Source organism: Sorex fumeus, unplaced genomic scaffold (genome assembly GCF_029834395.1).
Source record: "Sorex fumeus unplaced genomic scaffold, SorFum_2.1 ptg000126l, whole genome shotgun sequence".
NCBI classification, from domain to species: domain Eukaryota; kingdom Metazoa; phylum Chordata; class Mammalia; order Eulipotyphla; family Soricidae; genus Sorex; species Sorex fumeus.
The window spans coordinates 5,879,056-5,890,239 of NW_026606183.1; the positions used below are offsets into that span (position 1 = coordinate 5,879,056).

At 43.3% G+C, this 11,184-nt stretch overlaps 1 protein-coding gene across 1 annotated transcript; it reads right to left on the reverse strand.

Annotated features, from left to right (window-relative positions):
- Window positions 1-172: 172 nt before the first annotated feature.
- Window positions 173-4,970, reverse strand: MRPS17 (mitochondrial ribosomal protein S17). Its single transcript, XM_056137664.1, has 3 exons — window positions 4,874-4,970; window positions 3,238-3,377; window positions 173-561 (listed from the first exon to the last, which is right to left on the reverse strand). Exons 2-3 carry the CDS (start codon window positions 3,358-3,360, stop codon window positions 298-300), a joined length of 387 nt encoding a protein of 128 aa, XP_055993639.1. The 5' UTR covers window positions 3,361-3,377; window positions 4,874-4,970; the 3' UTR covers window positions 173-297.
- Between the last annotated feature and the right edge of the window lie 6,214 nt (window positions 4,971-11,184).

The following is an 11,184-nucleotide window of genomic DNA, read 5'->3' on the forward strand; positions in this document are numbered from 1 at the left end:
GTGCAAGGCAAACGCCCTACCCGCTGTGCTATCACTCCAGCCCCAGTATTGCAAATTCTTAAAATTGAAATGAAGTATACAGATACAGTGAATGGTCAAAATGTAGGAGACTGTGAGGAATACAACAAAACAGGAATGTTCACTGAGAAATTCGTAAAGATGACCAGAGACCTTTATGAAAAATTATAACAAGTATTTAATCATATCCTTTTATCTCTCTCATAAATAACAGAAGAAATAGCTGGTAATGAAACTTTTTCTCTTAAAAAACAAAAACACCTGTCTCCTTCTACTCCTTTATTGTGAAGAGATGGAACGTTCTTTCACATCTTTGGTTGGGGTGGTTTCCAAGCTGACTGGATTTTCCAAGTAGGTAGTGCCTGCACAGGGTTTTCCAGTCACTGGATCTATGACTTGTCCGACTTTGAAAATAATCTCAGCTAGTTCATGTTTCACATGCTTTGTGCGAGGAACAGGTAAAGCTTTGAGTAGCACAATATCTCCAACGGTGCACTGCTGAAGAGCATCATGGGCAAAGTAGGTTTTTCGTTTATTAAAATACTGTGGGGGGAAAAATACAGCGTTGAGAGGAGAAACAAACCAGTTGGTACCATCCATGATCTGGCATGGCGGTACAAAATATTCAAAAAAGTAATGCATGGAAAAAAGCCAAGTCTTGAGAAATGGCAATAAATTTAAGAGTTAGCTATTCTAGTTTTGGTATATAGCTATGGCTTTTCCAGAGCTGCTCCTGTCCCCAAGCTCTCTTGGCATTTATTTATTTATTGGTTGGTGTTTTGGGGGCCACACCCAGTGGTGCTCAGGGCTTACTCCTGGCTCTGCTGCAGGGCTCAGGGGACCATATGGGATGTGGGGAATTGTGCATGCAAACACCTGACCTGCTGCACTATCTCCCCAGCCCCTCACTAGCTTATAAAAGTGAATCATGGCCCCAGATAGGGTTATAGAATTGAATGTGAGATAACAAAAATTTGCTAACAGCAAGTGGTTTCTAGATGTACAATTACCAAAAGTTAATTCTAAATCAACTGCATGATGAATCTGAGGTATTTCTGGCAACACCTGCCAACACTGCATTTTTTGAGTGAAAAAGGGCTGTGATTGGGAACAGTTTTAAAAGCCCTGCTATAGCCTATTTCCTTCAGTACCCTTGCCTTTGTTGATCAACCCTTCCCTAGGCTATTTAAATATTTTCTTAATTGAAAAACATTATTTTATTATAGTTTGGAAAGTTACAATAGTGTCAAAATTTATGACACTGATATACAAACTTACTACATCTCCCCCCCCCCCCCCCCCCACACACACACACTAAGTACCCACAGTCCTTCATCACTATCCTGGTATATTTATTTATTTATATTGTAACTGATCATTGTGAGAGAGACAGTTTCAAAGTTGTTCATGATTGAGTTTCAATCATACAATGCTCCTTCACCAGTGCACATTTCCCACCATCAGTGTCCCCAGTTTCCTTTCTGCCCCTCTGTCCCTCTTCCCTGCCCCCCACCCCTTTTGGGTATTATGGTTTGCAACATAGGTACTGGAAGGTTACTATGTTTGTCCATTTACCTACATTTCCTTCCCATTGGCTTTTTTTTAATAGCCTACAGATGCCACTCCCACCATGAGCTGTATGACTGGACACTTAACCATTTCAAGCCCAATTTTTCAGTAACATAAAACCAGGCATCAACACCGGCACCTCAAAGTTTTATATATACATATACATGCATGTATACGTATATAGAGACACACACATATATATCTTTTTACAATGTAAATAAAGCAGATAGATATTCTGCTCAAGTTTTGCAAGTAAATCATAGATAATAGCCAGAATCCCCTAATCTTTATGATAACCTGCTAAATCAGGTATTTTCATTTTACAGAAATAAACAGACTCAGGCAAGTTACCTAATGTTTACACTAGTGAACAGAGTCAGTGTTCAAAGTAAAGTCTAAAATCATGCTGTCACTTTTCAGGGTGTGCCTGTGTTTTTGACCTTCGATGACAGAAGGTATTCTACTTTGCTAAACACCCAATCCTGAATGCAGAAACATCCCTGGTACACATCCTTCTCCTTAACACATTATTTCTTTAAAAAATCTTGCCGGGGCTGGAGTGATAGCACAGCGGGTAGAGCGTCTGCCTTGCACGCGGCCAACCCGGGTGCGATTCCCAGCAACTCATATGGTTCCCTGAGCACCGCCAGCGGTAATTCTTGAGTACAGAGCCAGGAGTAACTCCTGTGCATCGCTGGGTGTGACCCAAAAGAAAAAGAAAAAAATATTTCCTCATCCATTAACACCGCACAAAGAACTGCTTATTTCCCTATCATTAAAAACTTTTGCAATAATATCCTTTACCAGTTTCTTACATCCATTCCTACACTTATGTCTTCAAATTTGTCTTTCCTTTGATTCTAGGAAGAAATCTAAAATGATCAAAGACCCTTCTTAGTCCATCTGATCCTGTAATCATTCAATAAAAGTCCCTACTAAGTGGTAAACTCTGGGTTCAATTCCCCTAAACTACTCAGGGCTAGAATAACTTCTCACCACTCATGCCTCTGGATAAAATTCTTTTAGGTATTCAACTCAAATCTCTCTTAATTTGACTGGAGAGATAGTACAGTGGGTAGGGGGCGTGCCATGCGGGTGACCTACCTGGGCTCAATCCCTGCATCCCATATGGTGCCCAAGCACTGCTAGGAGTGATCCCTGAGCTAGAAAAAACCCCTGAGCATCGCTGGGTATGCCCCCCAAACCTAAATAAACTAATAAATAGAATCTCTTTTAATCTATAATGCTGTTTTTCATGACTGGGAAAATGCACAGAGAAACACTTGTTAAGGCTATTACATGGAACAGAAATCAATTGTATTTGCACACTATGATTATTTTACTTTGCTATATACCTTTGTACCTAGTTCACAACAGCTCTTCAAAACATGTTTTTTTTTTTGTTTGTTTTTTGCTTTTTGGGTCCTACCCATCAATGCAAAGGGGTTACTCCTGGCGGTGCTTGGGGAACCATATGGGATGCTGTGAATCAAACTCAGGTGAGCTGCGTGCAAGGCAAATGCCTTACCTGCTGTGCTATTGCTCCAGCCCCTCAAAATATCTTCACAGACAGTAAAGTGTTTTTATGCTCATGAAATAGAACATGTTGATTTATCAAGGCCATTTGAAAATACAGGAGACATTCCTTACCTTTAATAAATAGGGATCCAGAACAAGCCTGGTCACTCTCACTTTCGCCGTTCTTTGCATTGCTGTCCCAATCACCTTCCCTACTATCCATTTGGCATGGACAGATGAACGCGCTATTGACATAATGTGGCTTTGAAAATCTGAGAAACAAATTTCGAAGTTTAATGCAGTTATGTCTCAATAAATAAATGTCACTAGGGCTCCTTTTTGTTGGCTTTCTGGAAATAACTTTTTTTTTGGGGGGGCTATTTTTATAGTGTAGGTACTATGTTTATAATACTATCAATATTTATGGCAGAGCCTGGCAAGCTACCCGTGACGTATTCGATATGCCAAAAACAGCAACAATAACGGATGCTCTTCCTATTCCTAGAGCGGGCAGATACCATTGGGCTACACTAGCACTTGACAGGGATGTATGGAGATGTTACTGGTGCCCGGCTAGAGCAAATGGATGAACGGGGCGACAAGTGAAGTGAAGTGATTAACATTTATGGTTCTGATGTACATGTTTACTTCACTGGCACCAAAGTAGTGTCCTTAAGTTGCTTCTCTTTCTTATTTCTCCTACCTTTCCTCACGCTGTTCAGTAATCTGAGTTTTATAATTCAGTGGTTTGTCATTATTTGATACTATTCCCTTGTTTTGTTTCTATATATCTCACAGATGAATGAGAACATTTTTTTTTTCTGGGTCACACCCAGCGATACACAGGGGTTACTCCTGGCTCCACACTCAGGAATTACTCCTGGCGGTGCTCGGGAAACCATATAGGATGCTGGGAATCAAACCCGGGTTGGCCGCATGCAAGGCAAAAGCCCTACCCACTGTACTATCGCTCCAGCCCCGAGAACATCTTTTATTTGTCCTCTTTCCTTCACTTATTCCAGCCAACACGTTATCCACCAGTTCTATTCATGTCACTGCAAACTACAAGACTTCATCTTTTTTTCTTTTTCCTAGAGGTGGGCACAACCAGTGGTGCTCCGGGCTATTCCCGGCTCAGAGCCCACTTTCATAGCTCACAAAGCTCTAGTTTTAACTTCTCTAAATTTCATTTTCTTTTTTTCCAAACGGGAAGAAGCCATACCCCAAAGCAGTGTTTTCAGGAATAAATTTTTAAGGGATCATAAAAGACCCCGAAGAGCAAAAACCATACCGAAAGACAGGAAACTGGGAGGTATCTCATTGAAACCATGCTACAAAACCATACTACAAAACTCTAGGGATCAAAATAGTATATTCCAGCAAAAAATAAGGATAAACTCTCTGACCAATAGGTCAGAATCAAATCTCCAAGGACAAACCTCTGCATATACGGTCAGTTGATTTTTTTTACGGAGAAGCTGAGAGCACGAAAAGAAATGAAATAAAAAGTGTCTTCAGCAAATGGTGCTGGGAAAATTGGAAAATGACGTATAAAAATTAAAGTTGGGTCCATATCTCACTTACACAAGTCAATTCAAAGTGGGTCAGAGACAAACCACGAGTCCCCGGTGCTGGCCCTGCCGGCGCTTGAATTCACAGCGCCGGCCCGGAGAGTCGCTTTGCCCCAGAAGCGATTCGCTTCGCCTCGTCCATTTGCAACTCTCATTTATCGCCGGGCCCCGAACCCTGAGCCCCCAACCCCGCTCACCTCCAGCGCCCCTTCTCTCTCGCAGCCGGTCGGAGCGTGATGGCGTCACGCCGCACGCAGGTCGCGCCGCCCGCACCGCGGCTCCCAGCGTTTTCCTCGCCTGGGCGGGGCTAACGTGCAGGCCACGCCCCTTCCCCTTGAAAGGTGCCGGGGCGGGGACGGGCTCCTTTGCCTGGGTGGAGCTAACGTGCAGGCCCCGCCCCCTCCGCCTTGAAAGGCACCTTTAAGGCGGGGACCGGCTCCTCTTAGTCGAGGGCGGTCTCCTCCAAGGCCCGGCAGCGGTGTCCTTTCTCCCGGGGAGCCCAGGTTTGGGACGGCGCCGCCTTCCCTGTGTCTTTACGCTTGGTTTCGTTTTCTTCATTGAATATCCCTAGTCTAGGCACTGAGCTTTCCAAGTTAAAAGAACCTTATCTCTTCAAATGTTGAAACATCAATTCTGCAGCTTAACCCAAAGGGAAGCACTGGAAGCATTGTTATTCTCATGGGGGGGGGGGGGGATATAAAATTAATTCCTGTAGATTTTAAAAATTTAGAATGATTTTGATATCGGAGCTCTGCCACCTTGTGTCCTGAAGCTAATTGCAGCATAAAAGTTTTTGGAGCATGGGGAAGGGTATAATTGTTCTATAGCAAATAGTACCAAGGGGGAGATTGGGGGGGAGGGTAATGGGAGGACAACTGGGGACACTGGTGCTGGGAAATGTACACTGGTGGAGGGATGGGTGTTGGAACACTGTATGACCGAAACCCAGTCATGAACAGCTTTGTAAGGGTTTATCTCACAGTGATTAAATTAACATTTTTAAAAAAATAAATAAAATGTCCAATCTGTTCGCTCTTTAAGGGGCTATTCTCACTTGCTTGTCTCCTATCTCACTAGCTTTGTGTTTGCTTGCTTGATCTTTCAAGCTCCAGTTCAAGAGGGAACATAAATTTCTTCCCTTCACCTGCAACTCTTCCCACCATCCCCCTCCTCCCCATCTTGCTAAGTAGCACTGTAGCACTGTCCTCCTGTTGTTCATCGATTTGCTCCAGTGGCCCAGTACTGTCTCCAAGCATAAAATCTGCTTACTCACAGTTTTGGAGACTACAAACCTTAGATGAAATTAATATATGGGTCAGCTACTGATGATGACTTGTAATTTTTTGTTTGGTTTTGGGCCACACCTATTGGTGTTAAGGACTTACTACTGACTTTATGCTCATCTGCCTCTCTGTTTTTGAGCTGTGTCTTGTTCATTTCCTCTTCCTATCTTTTTTTTTCTTTTTGGGTCACACCCGGCGATGCACAGGGGTTACTCCTGGCTCTGCACTCAGGAGTTACTCCTGGCGGTGTTCAGGGGACCATATGGGATGCTGGGAATCGAACCCGGGTCAGCCGCGTGCAAGGCAAACGCCCTACCCGCTGTGCTGTCTCTCCAGCCCTTCTCTTCCTATTTTTAAATCCCTCTCCCTACTTTTTGATAGGGATTTTGAACTTTTAGGGGGTTGATCTTTGTTTTTGATTTTTTTTTCTTTTTGGGTCACATCCAGCGATGCACAGGGCTTCCTCCTGACTCTGCACTCAGGAATTAGTCCTGGCAGTGCTCGGGGGACCGTATGGGATGCTGGGAATCGAACCTGGGTTGGCTGCGTGCAAGGCAAACACCCTACCCGCAGGGCTATCGTTCCAGGGTTGATCTTTATGAGTACTTTATATGTCCTGGATTTCAACACTTTATCTGATGTGTTGAATGTTCCCTTAACCAATAAGTAGTGGTTATAGTCCATACCTATCACAACTACTTACTTTATACCCAGTCCTAGCTGAGACCTCTGGGGTGATCTGGGGTGAGGGGTGGGGCAATTTATCTTCCTACCAAAGCCAGCTGCACTCATATCCCAACAGCCATGGCCATGCCTCTGGCTGAACTGTCCAGATAAATATTCTATATGTGTTGAATGTGAATATTTTCTTCCCATTTAGTTAATTGTCTTCTAGTTTTAGCTAGCATTTCTTTTGCCATGTAGGAACTCTTTAATTGGATGTAGTCCCATTTGTTTAATTTTTTGATTCTGTCACCTTTGTCAATGGCACCGTATCACTGGATACACTTTTGAGGTCCAAATCTTGAAACATTCTGCCTTTATTATGCCTATCAGTGTACTTTATTGATATTTGCCTGATCTCAAGATCTTTGACCCACTTTGAATTGACTTTTGTGTAAGTGAGATGTGGACCCAACTTTAATTTTTACACGTCATTTTCCAATTTTCCCAGCACCATTTGCTGAAGACACTGTTTTTATTTCATTTCTTTTCATGCTTTCAGTTTCTCTGTAAAAAATTAGCTGACCGTATATGCAGAGGTTTGTCCTTGGAGATTTGATTCTGACCCATTGATCAGAGAGTCTATCCTTATTCTAGTACCACGCTATTTTTATTCCTAAAGCTTTGTAGTATAGTTTCAAGTTGCATAATGAGATACCTCCCAATTTCCCACTTTTCGGTACGGTTTTTGCTATCCGGGGTCTTTTATGAGTCCACAAAACTTTATTATTGACTGTTCTAAGTCCTTGGAGAATGCCATTTGAATTTGGCTGGGGATTGCACTGAATCTATATAATAGTTTAGGTAGGATAGTCATTTCGACAATATTGATTCTTCTAATCCGTGAACAAGAAATAATTTTTTATTTCTTAAGGTCTTCAATCTCTATCTTAAGTGTTTTTGTTTATGTGCCACACCCAACAGTCTTCAGGGGCTACTCCTGGTTCTGCACTCAGAAATCACTCCTGGTGGTGCTCGGGGTACCATATGGGATGCCAGGGATTGAACACAGGTTGGCTGCGTGTAAGACAAGCATCGAACCCATTGTACTATTGCTCTGGCCCCTATCTTAAGTGTTTTAAAGTTCTCATGGCATAGATATCCAAACTTTTTTGGTAAATTGATTCCGAGGTACTTGATGTTTTTGGGCATTATTTTGAATGGATTGGAAGAATCAATGTTGTTAAAATAACCATCTTATCTAAATTACTATACAAATTCAAAGCAATATCTATCCAAATTTAGACAGATTAAAACAAAAAGTTTTAAGCTTCTTTTTCTTTAAGAACCTAGAACAGGGGCTCTGCACCAAGATGGCACCCGGTGGAAGCTTGTGGGTGTGACAACAAGGCCTCGGGGCACTCGGAGAGCCAGGATGGGATGGCCAGGCACCTCTGCCTCCAGGCTTCATCCATGCAGCCTGGAGATATAGTCCTGCTACACGCATACCTGGGCCTTGCTTGTGGGAACTCTTGGACACTGGGATTCCATCTGGAGTAGGCAAGGAGACTGCACCTGCTCTATCTGTGGTGCCCTGGCAAAAATGACTTGTATGGGGGCCCTGAGGAATCTCTGGTGCTGTGGTGCTGTTTGGGACTGGTTGCTATGTCTCTGGACCAGGGCTGCTGGTGAGCCAAAATGGCGCCCGGAGGAAGCTTGTGGGCATGACTCCATCCACTATTAAATTTAATCTTGCACTTCCTCTAGTGGAGGCTCATAGTGGCCTGATTTCTTTTTCTGCCATAGGGAGGAATGCCGCACAGGTTTGACCAATGATGTTTATCCCTTCCTACATGTTGGACACACTCCAGTAGGTTCTTTCTTTAAAAGATGTGTGCCCACATTCTGATTTACAACATCCTACTTTTCTATAGCCAAAACAGTTTGGTCTCTCTTTCCTTTATTTTGTTCTTGCTAGCATCCAGGTCTTTTGAGTTCCAGTTCCCACACTTTGACAAATCTTAATGAAATCCAACAACATCCGCTTATCTTCTAGGCAGGGGCAGATTCCTCCCAGGATGGTTTTATAATCTTCATTGGCAATTTCTATAGCACAACAGCTGCCTCCTAGCTCTCTGTCTCTTCATAGCCTCTTGTTATTTGTTAATAAGGGTCCATAGGTCCCTGTTTGGTGGTAGCAAATGAGGTGAGAGTCTTTCCCAGTGGTTACTTGGGGTGGACTCAGAATTAGATAGCCTTATTTACTATAGACTGCAGTTGGCAGAGTGGCCTGCTCTTTGGGCAGCTGTCATTGTCCTATCCCAATGAGCTGGTCATAGGTGATCTGCAATCCTGCTTGAATACCAAGACCAACGTGTTGAATGCAGGATCCCTTTAATCGGGTGCATAAATGTCATACTAAACTGATGCCAAGATCATTTTTATAAGGGTATTCCAATAAAAGACTCAGAGACTATAAAAATCAGCTCCCGGAAGAAGAACAGTGCAGTTTCCTGCCCCCGTGCCTGACTGTCCTTGCCACCAGGGCCCCTTGGAGGGGAGCGGGTTGAGCTTTCCTCCCCGCCCCGACCAGGGCTCCAGCAGTCAAAGACCTCCAGGACCAGCCACCACCATGCTGAGACCACTCTCTGCACATATGAAGGTACTGGCAGAGGGACAAAGTCACACGGGTCCCAGGGCCGAGATCTCCAAGCCTGCTCGGATCTGGGCCAAGCATCCTCCACCCAAATCCTCCAAAATCCAGTAGGCGGGGGTCACACCCACCAACTGGCCCCCTGGCGCCGTATAATCCCATCAATGGTCAAGACTCAGAGACTATAAAAACCAGCTCCCGGAACCGTGTGGCCGCATTTGCGGCTGCGCGACATCCTATTATGACATCTTATTATCTCATTCCTACTTTGGACAAACTGGCAGGCTACCGAATGTACCCTGCCCACACAGCAGAGTCTGGCAAACTTCCTGTGTCGTACCCAATATGCCAAATACCAGTAACAATGATGGGTCTCATTCTCCTAAAGAGCCTTGAATATAATATCAGGGCTAGGATGAAGGAGATGTTACTGGAGCCTGCTTGAGGCAATCGATGATTAACAGGATGATTTGTGATTTGTGATTTTGTGTGATTCCAATAAAAAATGTAGAGATGATATGTGATCAGATAGAGTCTGCAAAACACCTTGGACATAAAGGCTATGCAATGTAAGATTAGATTTTTTTTTAAATCATGTGAAAAGAAATCTCTTCATAGAGCCATTGACCATCAGGGGCTTGTATGACTGGGTACCAAGAGGGGAAATAAGTTAAATCCTCAGCTTGCTTGCTTGCAGTTTTTTGCATAGGTGCTTCAGATTTGGTGGCGGGGAGCAGCAGTACAAGATGAGTTGAATTGGTCCTGGCAATAAGCCCTGGCATAAGTTTCACACAAACTGGTCTTTCACCCTGGGGATTTGTCTATCAAAGACTCTCTTTTCCTCTCAGTATATTTATTCTTTATCATTCTCAATCACTAGTATAAAAAATTTGCAGACTCACCTGCAGCAATCGCATCATATTTATGATCTTGGAGGCTCTCATGATCATGGCTTCCTCACTTTTACCTGTTTGACCCATCGATTGAGAATACTATGGACCAAATTAGTACAACTTCAGGGGAAACTTCTCCTGTGTGGTCATGTCTTTCATTTAAAACACACCCTATTCTTGCCCATATTTGAATATCAAAATTTCCATATCTGAAGAACAAGGGAAGTGCTGTCGAACAGGTGATGGTAATTTTAGTATATCTATAGTCTGAATATTGGCACTGGCATTAGTGCTGAGAATCTGATGCACAAAAATATAATTGTTTTGTTTTAGGCTCAATGATTTTCCCATTTCTTGTTACCTTCCTAATTTCTTATTCCCATAGCTACAAATTTTGTATTAAGTAGTTTTGCTTTCTCATCAATATATATCTTCATGAGGTGGTTAGACTTGAACTTTGCCCTTTTAAGCAATTTCATGGGTTGCTTCTCTGTGGCATTTTCTTCATGTTCTTTGATGATGTTGAAGTCATTATTTACTACTGATTGCTACCAAATACAGCCCCAAACATAAGGTAGTCACAGAGAATAAATCGAAACAACACACAAGGATTGTCCAAGTTTTAGGGTCGCCTGAACATCAGGAGTGAGATAACAGGCTGGCCAATATAATATAGCTTCCCACCCAGGCTCCTGGTATGTGTGCCTATCTTGAAGTTGATAGGTATATTAAAGCCAATTTAAACTTACATCAATTGATCCTGGCACCAAAATATTCCCCTGAGCCTGACCCCTGAGCATAGAGCCAGGAGTAAGCCGTGTGCACAGTCAGATATAGCAAAGTGAATAAATAAAATAAGATTTTAATGGGACTTCGCCTCAGGCTGTTTTCACTCGGAGCATCCGAGAGTGGGGCAGGCGAGAGCCCTCCCCACCCCAAGGGACCCAGCCCCAGCAGCCGACCTCCACTACCCAACAGCTGCCAAGCTCCAGGGCGCTTTCCGGACACATTATAAG

Coding starts and splice junctions, on each gene's coding strand:
- MRPS17 (XM_056137664.1), bottom strand. CDS start 3,360: ATGTCAATAGCGCGTTCATCTGTCCATGCCAAATGGATAGTAGGGAAG. Junction 562..3,237: donor TGGATCCCTATTTATTAAAG/GTAAGGAATGTC, acceptor TTCCCCCCACAG/TATTTTAATAAACGAAAAAC.